The sequence below is a fragment of the Furipterus horrens genome, unplaced genomic scaffold (genome assembly GCF_987537825.1).
Source record: "Furipterus horrens unplaced genomic scaffold, mFurHor1.1.pri manual_scaffold_9, whole genome shotgun sequence".
Lineage (NCBI taxonomy): Eukaryota > Metazoa > Chordata > Mammalia > Chiroptera > Furipteridae > Furipterus > Furipterus horrens.
This window is the reverse complement of record NW_028327179.1, coordinates 48,358,063-48,375,725: the sequence shown is the minus strand read 5'-3', so window position 1 is coordinate 48,375,725 and position 17,663 is coordinate 48,358,063. Positions and strand designations below refer to the sequence as shown.

At 36.5% G+C, this 17,663-nt stretch overlaps 1 protein-coding gene across 1 annotated transcript in view; it reads left to right on the top strand.

Moving 5' to 3' along the window:
• PTPN12 (protein tyrosine phosphatase non-receptor type 12) overlaps positions 1–17,663 on the top strand; it is a 91,851-nt gene that overhangs the window by 52,224 nt on the left and 21,964 nt on the right. Inside the window, exons 6-9 of the mRNA XM_090287305.1 lie at positions 1,270–1,341; positions 5,085–5,144; positions 13,434–13,576; positions 16,144–16,210. Of these exons, the coding sequence (XP_090143431.1) occupies positions 1,270–1,341; positions 5,085–5,144; positions 13,434–13,576; positions 16,144–16,210 (342 nt within the window). The remainder of the gene's footprint in view (positions 1–1,269; positions 1,342–5,084; positions 5,145–13,433; positions 13,577–16,143; positions 16,211–17,663) is intronic.

The window sequence follows — 17,663 nt, the reverse complement described above, 5'->3', positions numbered from 1 at the left end:
TGTGAAGTGACTGGAAAAGGGCAAGTGCCAAGCAAGCAGCATTGTTCCCTCTGACCCCTCCCCCACATTCAGCGCCACAAAATGATGGAACGAGTAGACCTGCACTCATGAATACATCCCTTACCCTGTAACTATGGCAGGTCTTCGTAGTGCCTCTAGGCAAACACAGGGAGGCTGTCAAGTTGAGACAGGGAAATGTGGCCCAGGTGAGGGAGCAGATCAAAAATCCAGAAAGGGAACTAAGTGAAAAGGAGATAGCCAACCTATCCGACGCATAGTTCAAAACACTGGTGATAAGGATAATCAAGAAATTATTGAGTATGCAGACACATAAGGGAATAAGTGAAGGCTACACTAACTGAACTAAAAAGAAATCCCCACAGAACCAATACTGAAGGGAAAGAAGCCAGGGTTCAAATCAATGGATTGGAACATAGGAAGAAATAAACAACCAGTATAGAATGAAGAAACAAGAATTCAAAAAAAACAAGGAGGGAATAAGAAGACTCTGGGACATCTCCAAAAGTGCGAACATCTGAATCATAGGGATGCTAGAAGGAGAAGGGGAAGAGCAAGAAATTGAAAACTTACTTGACAGAATAATAAAAGAAAACGTATTCAATTTGGTGAAGGAAATAGACATATAAGTCAGGAAGCTGGTTACACTTTCTGTAATTTCAAGTAAAAATGGATAGTTTAAATTACACATTATGCTTATATTGATGAGGTATTTTTTACCATCAATAGAATATTTGAAATATACTGTTATTTAGTACTCTCAACAATCATGTTAAGATAAGGATTACATTTCCATTTTTTTCAGGTAAAGGAACTAAAGATCAGTTAAACAGGAAAATTAGTTCTCGTGAAATTCTTTTGGTACCAAATAGAATGTTCTTTCCATTCTGCCACAGATTTTACACTTAATGAGAATTCTGCCAGATATTATAGAGATTGTCATTTTATAGGCTTTGAAACTTAACTGGCAACGTTTCATTCTAAATGGATCTTGTACCAGGCACTTTTTGTTTTTCCTAGAAGCATTTGTTAATAATGTTCTTATGATCAATCTTAGAGAGGAAACAGTAGCCCATCTTTAAGAATGATTGGATAAATTTGAGCTCTCTCAGATCCTTGCTTACTGATGGCAATTTTTCTGTTTTCTGGGAGGGAACAACAAGCTGAACACTAGGACACAGAATATTTATAAAAGTTCAAGAAAAACTATCCCATGAATTGCTTATTTTATTTACTTTTTTTGGACAACAGAAAAAATGCGAGCGCTATTGGCCTTTGTATGGAGAAGACCCTATAACATTTGCACCATTTAAAATTTCTTGTGTAAGTAACTTTTTATGTACATTATTTAATCAGAAAATTGGCATGCTAGACTGATGAGTAATTAAATTATAATATGGTATGAACCCTTTTTTATATAAGCCAGACACTCAATGTTTCCATTGTAAATCTGTACTTAATTATACTAAACAAATATTAATAATGTTTGCTTTCATGCTGCTTTAAAAATTAGAAGCTTTGAGAATGACTTCATAAATACACAAATCACTTGTACCTTATTATGTTAATTGTGTTTGACTTTGTATATAAGTTGATAGTAAGAGTTTATGCATAAAGGGAGTAACTGCTTTGAGTAATATATTTGAAAGCCTTGATGACTAAAGTGTAGTTTATCATGTTCATCTTTCATATCTGTCATGTTCTCCAGAATGTTCAAATTGTGTATTGTACAAAGAAGGCTTTTAGAATTGCCATCCTAGGCGTGAAGATTGATCTTTTATGGCAGACAATTTGATAAGAAACTTAAAATATATAATTATTTAATGAGCTCTTGTAAATTGAAGTTCCCAGCACAAATTTGAAAACATGTGTTAAATATCAAAAACTGAAAGAAAAACAAAAGGTAAAATATAAGTGAGCTTTAAAATAAAAACCACAGTTTGCTTTGGGTTACACATGATGGCATCTTTCTTAATCACCTGAAGGAAATGTATGTTCTTATTTACTCAACCCAAAAGACCCATGATTGAGCAGACATAACAATTAAATAACCTACGTTAGTTGAGGTTTTCCAGAGAAACAGAATCAATAGTATGTGTATATGTAGAGAGAAACAGATTAATTATATGGAATTGGCTCACATTATTATGAGGCTGGCAAGTCCAAAATCTGCAGCGTGGGTGGGCAAGTTAGAGACCCAGAAGCTAATGCTCAGTCCCAGTTCAAAGACAGTCTGTTGTAGAACCAGGAAGAATTGATGTTGCAGATGGAAGCAGTTGGCTGGAGAATTCTCTTACTTGGGGGACACTGGTCCTTCGTCCTATTTAGTCCTTGACTAATTAGATATGGTCCACCTGTATTGTAGAGGGCAATCTGCTGTACTCAAAGTCCACTGATCCAATTAATCTTTCCCAAAAGTACCCTCACAGTAATATCAAGAATACTGTTTGACCAAATATCAGTCATTTGATACTGACTACTCAGTTGCCTAGCCAAGACACATAAAGTTAACCATCACATTCTCCATCTCAGAATTGTTTTTGGTTTTGTTTTCCATGGGTTAAGTGAAAAACAATTTCTGTGATTTTACTTGTCATTGGTGAATGAAGTCCATAATTTTATGACTTACTTGTACTTAAAATTTATGAATTCCTCTGATGCATACTCAAAGCTTAGTGCTTCCTTGTTTGATACAGAAAAGGACTCAACTTGTGTTACACAATCTCCTTTATGAATACAGTGTGTTTTTGTAATATTAACTGTAATTCAGAGTTCAACTGCCTAGATTTAATAAGCAGTTAATACTCTGTATAAAGTCCTGGTTAGAACGAATTATTTGTGGGTTAAATATAAACATTTAAAAAATCACACTGCATTTCATTGTCTACTTCTGTGAGGGAACACCTTCCCGGGACCTCAACCAACCTAAGAAGTGTTCTGTAATATTAAAGGATGCTCCAGGAAACCTAGTTCTGTGCGGTGTGGTTGTTTCAAACATTTGCGGGTTTAAATGTGATAAGATAAAACTCAAGTGAAAATACATAATGCTTGTTAACATTCAACAAAACTTGAAATTTTTGAACAGTAGATCAGGAATAGTAAACAACTTAGAATAATGAATAGAGAAAAGAAAGAATTTATAATTTGAAAAAAATTTATTTCTGGGGGGGTGGTTTTTCATTTGAACTAAAATATAATGAAGAAGTCCTCTTGATGAGATTTGATTTGATTAATAACAGCTGGTTTTATTTGTCAGCATTGGGATTGATTCTTACTGAAGAAGCAAAATTTTTTTACACGATTTAAAAATGAAAGGTAATTTGTATGTCTTGTAGTTGATTCAGACAACTTAGGATTTGTCAACACTGGTGTAAACAAAAATCAAATTTAGAAATAGCAAGTTGGTGGAAAAAACCATAATAAATGATTTGGTTACTTGGCAATTGGAATGTTTGAGACTGAGGAGGACAGCATGAGGTGTGCTCTCTTGGTTTGGGGATGAGAAAGGTAAAGTGTTTGTTAAAGTGGGGAGACTGGCTGGCTAGCCAGAGCTCAGTTAATTGTGTTGCTGCATGCAAACCACTTAGAACGGATGATGGCACAGTATCCATGGGTAAGGAGCCCACTGCTTTTTTATTAAATAACGTTTTGTTAGAATACAACCAGACTCATTAATTTACATACTTGCCTATCACAACAGCAAAGTTTGAGTAGATAAACTTATGGCCTGCAAATCCAAAAATAGATATTAGCTCACTCTTTATAGGCAAGAGAAAATTAAGTCTTGGGCCAATGTTTTCATCCATACTCATTTTGGATAAAAGTAAAAAACATACTTTTCCCTTAATGTTATTTGAGAAGTTTAAAATAAATTAGCATGATTTTAAAAATTAAAGCAGCAAAAAATATTGGATTTTTTAAATTAAGAAAACAGTATGTTGTTCTTGACAATCATTGTCCTAGACTATCTTCGGTTTTAACTACTAAAGTAAAGAATAGATTGCTCAGGCACAAGGTGACCTAGAGGCTTTATACTAGTACTTGGACAAATGACAGTAAAAGACTTTTAAAGTGGTTATGTTATCCTTAATCAGAATAACAGTTTGGGAATTTTTGAGTGTATCTTCTTCTCCATTTGGCATCCAGTTAACTGAGAGTTGAGTGTTAAATAGGGAAAATCGAGCTCTATGGAAAGATGAAGTAGTTGAAGGTGGTGGTAGGTACTAAGAAGTTACATTTTGTTTGTATTATTTCTATTACATGATTCTGGTGATAATGGTGACTTTTATTGGATGATAGACTCTTAGCTAAGTAATTGGTTAAAAGACACTTATGTTTAAAGATACGTGTACACTGCCACCCACTTTCTCTTCAACGAGGCGGCAGAGCAGCATCCCCAGCAGATAGAGATGCAGATCTTTGTGAAGACTGACAAGACCATCACCCTTGTGGTTGAGTTCAGTGATACCAATGAGAATGCCAAAGTTAAAATATAAGATAAAGAGGGCATCCCTCATGACCAGCAGCATCTTATTTTTGCAGGCACAAAGCTAGAGGATGGCTACAGACTATAACATTCAGAAAGAGTCCACCCTGCATTTGGTGGGACTCTGCAGTGTGGCATATTTGAGCCTTTCCTCTGCCAGGTTGCTCAGAAGTGCAACTGCAACAAGATGATCTGCCGCATGTGTCACACTTGCCTATACCCCTGCACTGTCAACTACCAAAAAAAAGTGTGAACACACCGACCTGCACCTCAAGAAGGTTAAATAAGGCCCCTCTGTCACCTCCTCAGCACACATAGTGGCCTTCTGGGGACTCAATAAAGTTCCCCTTTCATTGACAGGTGAAAAAGTAAACGTAAGAAAATACACACACACAAATAAAACCTAGATCCATGAATTTTAGAATGGTTGTTTTTTTAATTACCAAGTACACCAGGAATTTTAAATGTTGATTTTATATTGTGGACTTTAAATACGAAGTTGTTGTTTGTTTTTGCTGTGTACTGTATTTGTTTTTGTTTTAATGTTGTCACTGGCTCACAAGTGTTCCACTTTATTTAGGAATCTGAACAAGCAAGGACAGACTACTTCATTAGGACACTCTTACTTGAATTTCACAGTGTAAGTATTTTTCATTGAGATAATTTTTAAGGGTAATTTTTAAAGAGAAGACATAAATAGTATACTATCTTAACGTAGTTAAAAAGAGTCTTATATTTTTTTAGTTATGTACAGTAATGAAAATTAGTATAATGTTTCCTTTAGTATCTTGAGCATTAAGTATCTTGAGCCTTATGTTTATCAAATTAGGTAATGTGATATAAATAATAGTAATATAAATTTTAACTTAGAACAGCTGTCTCGAAATTAAATTTACTGTATTTGGAATAGTTGGTTTCTTTGCTGCAAACACTTCTTATATTACAATAGCAGATTATAGCATTGTTTAGATGATTATTACTCACTTTCACAGTTTATAATATTGTAGAAAGGACATAACTACCATCAAAGCTAGGTCATTTAGATACATATTGATTTCTTTCTTTTTTTCTTATATGCTTTATTGATTATGCTGTTACAGTTATCCCAATTTCTTTTCCCTTTGTTCCCCTCCACCAAGTGACCCCGTCGCTCCCGTTGTCCCCCCCCCCACTTAGTTGGCCATTGGTTGTGCATGTAGTTCTTGTCAACATCTTCCTATCTCCGTTGCTCCGCTGCTGCCTCCTACTATGCTTCTTAATTCCTGCACCATCTCCCTCCCTTTTCCCCCTTCCCCCTCTCTGCTGACCTCCTCGCAAAATGTCCCCCATACTTATAATTCTTTACCCACTCTCGTTACCTACTTGGTTTGCCTTTGTTTTGATTCCCTAGCTTCTGTTCTTGGTTGTTGTGATAATTTTCATTTTAATGTTCATAGTTTTGACCCTCTTTCTCCTAGACAAGTACCTTTAACATTTCATATTAACAGTGGTTTGGATCTGATGAATTCCTTCAGATTTACTTTGTCCTGGAAGCACTTTCTCTGCCCTTCAATTCTGAACGACAACTTTGCTGGATAGAGTAATCGTGGTTGTAGCTTTTTGCTTTTCATTACTTTGAATATTTCTTGCCAGTCCCTTCTTGTCTGCAGAATCTCTTTTGAGAAATCAGCTGATAGTCTTATTGGGACCCCTTTGTATGTAATTCTCTTCTCTCTTGCTGTTTTTAAGATTCTCTCTTTATCCTTAATTTTTGACATTTTGATTCTAATGTGTCTCGGCGTGGTTCTCCCTGGGTCCAGTTTTTTGGAACTCCCTGTGCTTCCTGGACCTGTAAGTCTATTTCCTTCCCCAAGTTAGGGAAGTTCTGCTTCATTATTTTTTCACATAATTTTTCAATTTTTAGTTCTTCCTCTTCACCTTCTGGCAACCGTATGATTCAGATCTTGGCCTGCTTATAGCTTTCCCATAGGTTTCTGAGCCTCTCATTTTCCTCACTTATTGTTTCCTCTTTCTGCACTGGTTGACTGTCCCTTCCCTATGTTCTGATTTGTTGATTTGATCCCTGGTTTTCTTTCCCTCATCACTAGTTTCATATGTGTTTTCATTCATTTCAGCAGGACTAGCCTTCATTTCTTCCCCATCTTGTTAAGATCTGCTGTTAGGTCTGTAAGCATTCCTATAACCAAAGCTCTGAACTGTACCTCAGAAAGATTTCCTATCTGCTGATCCGTTAGATTAGATATTTGCTATCTGGTCATCTGCATCACCGGGATCTCTATCATGATCTGTGCCATCCTGACAGTTTCGTGTTTACCTTCGCTTCCTAGGAGGGGCTGTCACACCTCCTACGCTACAGGGGGAGGAGCCCTGTGTACTTCTCACTACGGGGGAACCTTCTCACCACGCTGTGGTGTTTTGTTTGGGGGCGGGGGTCCAAGATGGATTCTTGCCATTCACTCTCCGCTGAGAGACCGGGAGCCTCCTCCTCCTCCATCCTCACCCCCTTCGGCCCTCACAGACTAAGGCAATGGGAGTCTGCCTTCCCCAGCGTTGGAATTGTGAGCTGATGGGTTTGTTCTGCAGCTGGGGGTGGGGGGGTGCTCCCCAGGCACTTGTCACTTCCCCTTAAATACGGGTATCTGTGCTTATTGCCATCCCGCCGCTGTCCCCACCAGCACAGCTTGGCCTCTCCGCCCTGGTTTTGCCCCTCCTACTCGTCTGGACGAGCACCACTTCTTTATAACTTCATACGTTGGACTTCCATGTAGCTTTATTTTCTGGAACTTGTGATTATATATGGTTTTGCAGTAATCGTATTCCTTCTTAGTTGTGGAGTGAGACGGAGCGTGTCTTTCTAGGCCTCCTTCTTGGTCGGAAGTTCTACAGATACATATTGATTTCACTTGAAGCCCTTGATTTCAGTGTTTCAGAGCTATATAAAGTGATAATTTGTCTAGGAAGAAATAAAAGAAAAACCTAATGGACGTTATAGAATGCTTGTCAACCTCTTCCTCAATTTCTATTCTTTTAATTATCTTAATGTATTTTAATGTTATTATCTGTAATTTAACTGGTCCATGAAGTTCATTCTTCTTCCCCTATTAGTGCATTTGTAAACATACTTGCAACTTCTACCTTACTGTTTATAAGAAGACATGGTTTCAGTACTCTTACTGCACCCCCTGACTTGACTAATAATCAAGTTGTCATTTATTATACTTTGGTTGCTATTTCTTAACTTACAGTAATAATAATAGGTACGTTATTAAATTTCAGTAGTGTGTCAGGCATTTCAACTCTCCTAACTTTATTGTGGTAGATGTTTTCTTCATTGCACATAGATGAAAATATAGAGTCTTTAAGAAGTTAAGTAGCTTACGTAAAGTTACTCAGTAAATGGCAGAAATAGAATTTAAATACAGTTTTAACCTGGATTCAGAACAGAAGCTCCTTCTGTTACACACCTAGAATAACCAATCTTTTAAGTATTTTGATAGCAGGACTGTTACATTCTTAAAAATCATTGAGGATTCCAAAGAGCTTTTGTCTATGTGAATTATATATTTTGATGTTTATTATAGAGACATTTTCTTTATTTTTATTTAAAAATTATTATTTCATTTTATTTTTATTGATTATGCTATTACAGTTGTTCCAATTTTTCTGAATTTGCCCTCCTCCACCCAGCACCCCCCACTCCTGGCGATGCATCTCCCCTCCTTTGTTCATGTCCATGGGTCATGCATGTAAGTTCTTTGTCAACTCCATTTTGTATACTTGCTCTTACCATCCCCCTGCCTATTCTGTAACTATCAGTTTGTACTTCTTAATACCTTCACCTTTTTCCCCATTCTCCCAGATGCCCCTCCCCACTGACCACCATCCCAGTGTTCTCCGTATCTATGATTCTGTTTCTGTTGTGCTTGTTTAGTTTGTTTTTAGATTCAGTTGTTGATAGTTATATATCTATTGCCATTTTAATGTTCATAGTATTGATCTTTTTCTTAAATAAGTCCCATCAACATTTCATAATAATGATTTGGTGATGAACTCGTTTAGCCTTACCTTGTCTGGAAAGCAGTTTATCTGCCCTTCCATTCTAAATGACAGCTTTGCTAGATAGAGCAATCTTGGTTGTAGGTCCTTGCTTTTCATCATTTTGAATACTTCTTGCCAATCCCTAATTTCCTGTAAAGTATCCTCTGAAAAATCAACTGACAGTCTTATGGGGACTTCCCTTTAGGTCACTAACTGCTTTTCTCTTGCTGCTTTTAAGATTCTCTCTTTATTTTTAACCTTTGGCATTTTTATTATATGTGTCTTGGAATGGGCCTCTGCTGGACTTGCATGTCTATTTCCATCACCAAATTAGCAAAGTCTTCATTCATTATTTTTTCAAATTGATTTTCTGTTTTTTCCTCTTTCTCTTCTCTGGCACCCCTATGATGCTAATGTTGGAATGCTCGTAGTTGTCCCAGAGGCTGCTTACACTGACCTTGCTTTTTTGGATTTTTTTTCTCTTCTTCTTGTTCTGATTACAGTATTCCCTCACTTATTGCGGGTATTATGTTCTAGATACCACCCCCACCCCCTGCAATAGATGAAAATCCGCGAAGTAGGAACCTTACATTTGTTTTAGTATTTATATATATTTTAAGGCTTTATAAACCATTCCCACACACTTATAAACCGTTCCCAATCCCTTATTAACCTTTCCCACACCTTTATTAACCTTTTCCACGCTTTTATAAACACTACTTATATTCTTAAACATATTCTACACTCTTAAACCTATGTAACTTGAACAAAATACATATACGGTACTACAAAATTTCACAATATATCAAAAAACCTGTGATAAATTAACATAATATTTTTAAAAATCCTGCGATACAGTGAGGCCGCGATATAGAGAGACTACTGTAGTTGTTTTTGCTTCCTTATATATCATATCATTGATTTGATTCTCAGCTTCATCCACTCTGCTGTTGTTTTCCTCTATAAATTGTTCTTTATTTCAATTAGTGAATCCTTTGTTTCTGACTGGATCTTTTTATGCTGTTAAGATCTTCACTAAGATCCTGAGCATCCTTATAACCAATGTTTTGAACTCTGTATCTGATAGATTGTTTAACTTGTTTAGTTCTTTTCCTGGAGTTTTGATCTGCTCTTTCATGTGGACCATATTTCTTTTTCTCCTCATTGTGGCAGCCTCCCTGTGTTTGTTTCTAGGTATTAGGAAGGGCTGCCATGACTTCCTGTCTTAGTAGCATGGCTTAATGTAGTAGGTGTCCTGTAAGGTTCTGTGGCACAGCCTCCCCTATTACTCGAGCTGGCTACTTGGGGTACCCCCTTTGTGGGGCCAAGTACACCCTTCTCTTGCAGTTGAGCCTTGATTGCTGTTGGGAGATCAATCAGAGGGATTTACCCAGGCCAGTCAGCTGCAAAGACTGGACATGACCACAGACTACCAACCTCTGCCCTCTATGCAGGCGCAGGTTAGTGGATGCTCCAACATGGTCTGTAGCTGTCCACTGGTTGTGCAGACTGAGGTTTCCTGGGTGGAGCAGGTCAAAGGCAGCTCCAATCTGTTCTGCCTGGGGCCATCCTGCATGAGCTACAAAGCAAGCTGCAGTTAGCTGCTACTTGTGCTGTACTTGGCATTTCCCAAGCAAAGCCAAGTTGTGAATCCAGGCTGGCTACTGCTAGTGCTGGGCCTGTGGCCCCTTAGCAAGAGGTGTGTGGGCTACGGGCTCACTGTTGCTTGCTTGAAAGGATTTAAGAAGTTGCGAAGCATGAGCCAACTGGAAAAGCCACTGTTAATGGCTTACGTGGGTCCCAAGTTGGCTTGGGCAGGGCCTCAGGGGATCTCCATGGCAGGGCAAACAATGTTAGCCAAGTTACTGGAGTCTCAGTTATGGCACCAATCTGCTGGCTCTGTGGCTCTCTGGAGGCAGGGTCAGAAAAGAGACAAAAGAAACAGTGGCCTCTGCCCACCTTTCTGTCTGGTAGAATGCTATCCCCCAGCTCTTGTCTTGATTCCAGACACTACAGTTTCTCCCTGTATGCTACTGGTGCCTTTCAAACTGATATCCCAATGCTGGAGCTCCAAGTAAGTCTGTGTGTGGGTTCCTTTAGAGGAACTGCTTGGGACTCTGGAAGTTTCTTTCATGGGCTCAATCCCCACTGGTTTTTGCAGTCAGAATTGTGGGGACTTACCTTCTTGGCACTGCAACCCTGGGCTAGAGGGTGCCTGGTGTGGGGTCGGGACTCCTCGCTCCTGAGATATCCCTCCCGAGTTGTTATCCACCACAAGTGGATGTGATTACCAGCCTGTTCTGCGCCTCTGCCCATCCTACCAGTCTGGATGGGTGTGGTTTCTAAAATTCTGTAGTTGTCATACTTCCTTTCAACTCAATTCCTGATGGTTCTGAGTGATGTTGGTTCTATATTTTGGTTGTAATTTTGATGTGGTTGTGTGAGGAAGCGAGCCATGTTTACCTATGCCACCGTCTTGACTGAAAGTCTGAAACATTTTCTTTAAAAACAGGAATACATAAGCATATATTCTGTTAGTTGTCCAAGTGATGATGTCATTATGTCATATACTCTTGGGAAGACTCTTCTGTACACATACGAGGGAATGAGATGGACAAAGGCAAATAACACCTTAGTATTATGATGAAAACAGTTTAAAACTCATAGATCCCATACTGACGAATACCTAAGGCTCGCCCTTTAAAATGTACAAAGTGCAACAGCTCTGCCTAAGACACAGAGGCAAACAAAGAAAGCTGTCAGGATGAGGAGATAGAGAAAATATGACCCAAAAGAGGGAACAGATCAAGGTTCCAGTGGGAGAACTAAGCAACGAGGAAATAGCCAACCTAACAGATGCGGAGTTCAAAACGCTGGTGATAAAGATGCTCACAGACGTGATAGATATGCTTGAGTATGGCAGACACAGAAGGGAAGAAATGAAGGCTAAGCTAAGTGAAACAAAGGAAAATCAACAAAAAACCAGTGGTGAAGGGAAGGAAAACGGAGTTCAAATCAATGACTTGGAACATACGGAGAAAATTTAAAAATTCAAAATGGCGGAAACAAAAATTGAAAAAAATGAGGAGGAGAGGCTTCGGAACCTCTGGGACAACTTTAAATGTGCCAACATCTGAATCATAAGGGTGCCAGGAGGAGAAGGGGAAGAGCAAGAAATTGAAAACTTCTGTGAAAAAAAAAATGAATGAAAACTTTCCAAATTTGGTGACGGAAATAGACATACAAGTTCAGGAAGCACAGACAGTGCCAAACAAGCTAGACCCAAAGACAACCACATCAAACACATCATAATTAAAATGCTAAAGGTTCAGGATAAAGAGAGAATCTTAAAAGGAGCAAGGAAGAAGAAGAGAGTTACCTACAAAGGGGTTCCTATCAGCTGATTTCTCAAAAGAAACTTTGCAGGCAAGAAGTATTCAAAGTGATGAAAAGCACAGACCTACAACCAAGATTACTCTATCCAGCAAAGCTATCATTTAGAATGGAGGGACAGGTAAAGTGCTTCCCAGACGAGGTAAAGCTAAAGGAGTTCATCATCACCAAGCCCATATTATAGGAAATGTTAAAGGGCCTTATTTAAGAAAAGATGAAAACTATGAATATTAAAATGATGACAAATTCACAAATAACAACAACAGAACAAAAAACACAACAAAAAACACCAAAAACTAAAATAAACTAAGCAAACAACCAAGAAATAGGAACAGAATCATAGGTATGGGGATCATTTGGAGTATTATCAGCTGGGAGGGGGAAAGGGAAGAAATGGGGAAATGGTGCAGGGATTAAAAAGCATAATTGGTTGGTACAAGATAGACAGGGGGTGTTAAGAATAATACAGGAAAGGGTGAAACCAAGGAACTTATATGCCTGATCCATGGACATGAACTAAGGGGGTGGTTTTGCTAAAGGGAAGGGGGTGCTGGGTGGAAGGTATCAAAGGGAAAAGAAATTGGGACAACTTTAACAGCATAATCAATAAAATGTACTTAAAAAATAAATTTTTATTATTTTTTTAAGACTTTTTTTTATAATTTATTTGTTTATTTTTAGAGAGAGGGGAAAGGAGAAAGAGAGGGAGAGAAGCATCACTGTGTGGTTGCCTCTCACTCACGCCCCCAACTGGGGACGTGACATGCAACCTAGTAATGTGCCCTGACTCAGAATCGAACCAGCAACACTTGGCTCGCAGGCCGATGCTCAATCCACTGAGCCACAGCAGCCAGGGAAAAAAATAAATTTTTAAAAGCAAAATATAAATGTTGGCAAACAAAACAAAACTCACAGATCACCTGAAAGTGTCAGGTAATGGGGTTCCCCACACCATACTGATCTGAAATAAGACGAACAGGCTTGGGGTTGGACATGTTCATTTCTAATTTTGTTTTTCAGTTTATTATATTAGTCTTCTAATTACAGTAGATTCCAACATAGTGCTTATGGCATATTGCTCATCCATTTAATGCTGTAGATTAATTTCATAGTATATATAGTTTAATGGTTAAAGAGCATGTTCTTAATGTAAGATTGCCTGAGTTCAGATCCTCTATTGGTCTCTTTATGAAATATTAGGTAAGTTATTTAATCATTCTGTCTCAGTTTTCTTACCTACGAAATGAAGATAGTTAAAACAGTACCTTCCTTATGGCTTTACATGGGGATAAAATAAATTGTTACACATGAATGAACCCCTTCGATCAATATTAGGTATGTGAGAATCAATAAATGTGGAATATCATTTTTTAAAATGTAATACTGAATACCACATAACTATTCTTAGAGACAGCAGTAAAGTGAGATTCAGCTTTTTTATATGTTTAAAATTTGCAAATGTATTTTCATAATTATTGAATTTTTGTTACTCTTGAAGGAATCTCGGAGGCTTTATCAGTTTCATTATGTGAACTGGCCAGACCATGATGTTCCCTCATCATTTGATTCTATTCTGGATATGATAAGCTTAATGAGGAAATACCAAGAACATGAAGATGTTCCTATTTGTATCCATTGCAGGTACAGAAGAATTTTCCATATTTTTAAATACTTTGGAGTATAGCTGGTGTTAGAATATGGATGATAGATACATCGCTTTTTGAAACCTAATTTTTATATTTTCATTAGGTAATTATATGGGTTTTCACATCATTAAAGCTCCCTGAATCCTGAGGCAGTTTTTCTTCTCTTAATCTTTAATTTACATAGATTTTTTTTAAAGCAAATATTTATAAAGCTAGGTCTTGGACAGAGGGCTTTTGAGTTTGTTTTTAATCCTCACCTGAGGACATGCTGATTGATTTTAGAGAGAAGGGTAGGGAAGAGGAGAGGGGGAGAAACACCAATCGGTTGCCTCTTGCACTTGCTAGCTGGGGATTGAACCCATGATCCTTCAGTTCACACAGTGATGTTCCAACTATCTGAGCCACCCCCGCCAGGGCTACATCAGATTTTTTAAAAGATGTATATTCATAGTACTTACTTCATAAAACTGCTATCAATTTGCCTCTTTAAGTGACTTGGAGACTTATGGGTTAATTCACTAGTTAAAAGATTTTTTTTTTTTTTTTAATGTGGAGATGGAACACGAAGATAGTTTACTCAGTTTATCTAGCTGTAATGCCTACATTAGTGAAGTGAAAGGGCTGCTTTTTTATTTATGGACCAGAAAAGGTGACTTGTTGATGGAGATGGAAACAACCAGTTAACAACTTGGTTACTTAAAAAATATTTTCCTTTAGTTAATTCCATGGTTAGTTGAACTTTTAATGAAGTAATTGAGTGATTGAAAAGCAAAACCATATTTCATTGTAGAATTAAAAGATAAATGAATTATTTGACTTTACAAGTTAGTTGAAATTATAAACAGCAGTTTAAATGTTCAGTGGCCAATCTTTGGCAAAACTTTGAACACATCTATAATTATTTCAGAAGTTTTGACATCTAAAATGATACTAAATTTTTAATGCTTTTTTTAAAAAAAAAAAAGATGTTTTTAATTAATTTTTTTAGAAAGGGGGAAGGGAAGGAGAAAGAGGGAAAGAAGCATCACTGTGTGGTTGCCTTTTACATGCCTCCTGGCAGTCAACCCAGGCATGTGCCCTGACTGGGAATAGAACTGGCGACCTTTCAGTTTGCAGCCTGGCACTCAATCCACTGAGCAACACCAGCCAGGGCTAAATTCTTAATGCTTTTAATACATATTTTTATATATGTTATTCATAAAGTTCATGTTCATTATAATTAGTCCTACCACTGCCAGTTTGTGGTGCTGCCTGTTTCCCTAGTCACCCCAATACTTTTTGTTTGTTTTAATGTCTGTGACAGGCAAGCTTATTTGGGGGTGTCATTTATGTTTTTGTGAATTGCTTGTTCATAGATGTTGCCAATTATTTTATAAGTTGTAGTCATTTATCTTAATAATTATACATTATGAATTATTTATATATTGAGGATGTTAACTTATAGTCAAGGTTTTTTTTTCATGGTTTTTATTCTGCTTGTTTTGCGATGTCTAAGTTTTAAATTGTTAGGTAGTCAGAGATATGAATCTCTTCATTTATGAGATATGTGTAGAAAGTCCTTCCCTAACACAGCAGTGCTTAACGTTTTACCTGTATACTTTTAGCACTTCATAGGTTTTTTTGTAATGTTTTAAAATTCATTTGTAATTTTTTATGATTAAGGAATGAGGTAAAAATTTGATTTTTGCTCTCCGTTGTTAGCTTCCTTTCCTGCACCCTTTCTTTGAGTGGTCTAGTCTTTCCCCTTTGATTGGAGAATCCACCATTGTGTAATAAATACTCAGATCTGTTTCTAAACTTTCTATTGAATTTGTCTCATTCCCTGTCCCTGACACCCGTTTAGGTGTCAAATTTTAAGTATTATTTACCTCTAGATGTTCTTGACTCTAAAATTCTAGAAATGTTTTAGAAATGTGTGAATTTGACAAATTTATCAGTTTAAAACTAATATTATTTGTCATTACTAAGAGCTTTTTAAAAGTCATACTAATTTTCTTATAATTATTTTATCAGGACTTTCTAGATTATGTGTTTACAGTACTTCTAAAATTTTAAAGTACACATTAAAAAAATGCTCAACTACTCTCTGCCTAAAAACTTATTCTAGTGATGTCAGTAACATTTTTAATTAATAGTGACTCTCAGTCCTGAGGTGCATATTGCCTCCTTCTAATTAATTGAGAAACAGTTGCTCTAAAATATTTTTGTTATGTTTTAAAATAAAAAAAACTTGTGGTATTTTACTGTACATTCTCCAGATGGTATTTTATTGTACATTTGCCAGGTTCTATTAGTTCTTCAGGAGATAAGAGGTGCATCAGTGACATTCCACAGTAAAGGCTCCTAGGTATTCTATGAGTCACTTACTGTTGGACATTCTTTAAATTTAAAAACAAAATATGAATACTAATGATAAGAATGTTTGCCATGTACATAGAGTACCTTAAGTACAATAAGTAGAATTTTGTCAATTTTTTTTTGCTTCTAAATATTAATGTGTTTAATTTTATAGTATTTTAATTACAAAAATTAAAAAAAAAATTTTAAACTTTGTATTTATAGTGCAGGCTGTGGAAGAACAGGTGCCATTTGTGCCATAGATTATACGTGGAATTTACTAAAAGCTGGGGTGAGAATAATTTTTATATAATAGTATGTCCAACTGATTTGTAATTTTCAAATATAATGAACAATTTCAGTAAATTGCAGCATATGTTTTGTTATATATGTTCTTATTTTAGAAGTAGGTTTGCTATCAGATAATACAAGTTAGTGAAAATGTATAAATTATTCATATTACCTTGTAATAATGCACTGGGCAGCAAGGTAAACATGTTGTCACACATTATTTTCTAGGTGAACACCTATTCTGCATTGGCTTTTCCAAATCAATTCAGTAAATGTTTATGCCTAACTAGAAACATAGTATAGTGGTTAAATGCTGGCTCTGGAGCTAAACTGCCCAGATTAATATTTTGGTTCTGTCCTTTACTAGCTGTGGGATCTGGGTCAAATTACTTAATCTCATAATACTAATAATTCATAAGAATTAAATAAGTTAACCATTGTAAAGTTCTTCAGAATTATGTGTGGCATGTAGCAAGTACTCAGTTCAGTGTTAGATTTTATTACTATTGCTGCTGTTACCACTACTGTTTTAAAAGAGATTGTTTGGTACTGGAGGATTTGAAAAACACAATCCTCTTTATTGTGTCCAGATTTGGTTCATTTGTTGGTTCTATAATGTGTTCATTTTCTGTGCATTACGGAGAAACTTAATCCCTCAAAGTTGTATAGTTCCTATGAATGTGTCAATTTATGTCTCGTATAAAATAGGATTAAAAAAATACTTAGTTTCTTTTTTGTCTTTTTTTTCTCTATTATTTTTCCCCCTACGTTTTTGCTATTTTTTATTTTGCTAGGGAATAAATTTTGAAGTTTCTCAGAAACCCAGAGATTAGATTTTATTTTTGTATTCCTCAAAACTGTAATCATCTCATAATAATCAACTGAAAGTTTTAAGTGAGTAAAATTCAAGTAGGATAGTATCACATGATAACATAAAAATTGAGGTGGAAAGAGGCACTTAAATAAATGCCAGCAAGCAAAATAATCTTATCGTCTCAACATTGTGTATTTTGAACATAATCCCCATTTGACTTAGTTTGGCTTAATATAGTATATATAGTCTTGGGCCTTATGTTAGGACTTGATCTAAAAATCTTTTGATGTTTTTAATGGCTCCCCAGCAATAAATCTGGGAATTGTTCTTAACTCTTATTTTCTTTACCTCTCCAAAGTACTCTTATTGATCCCCAAAGTCTAATAGTTTTGCCTCAGAAACATGATTGAAATCTGTTTCTACCTTTGTATTTTTTTATACTGCTCCAGTAAACCCCTGGCAGTTTCTCTTCTTTTCAGAATGCCCTCTTCCCTGTGACAGAAGTTGCCTGAATTTCAAGTCTGCTCATGTCAGGGTTGCCTGTTGAAGTAGTTCTAATTACAGATGTACAAGAGAATTGTCTAGGATAATCTGTTTCCAGAGATGTAGCTGAGATACCTAATTATTTTTACGTATCTCT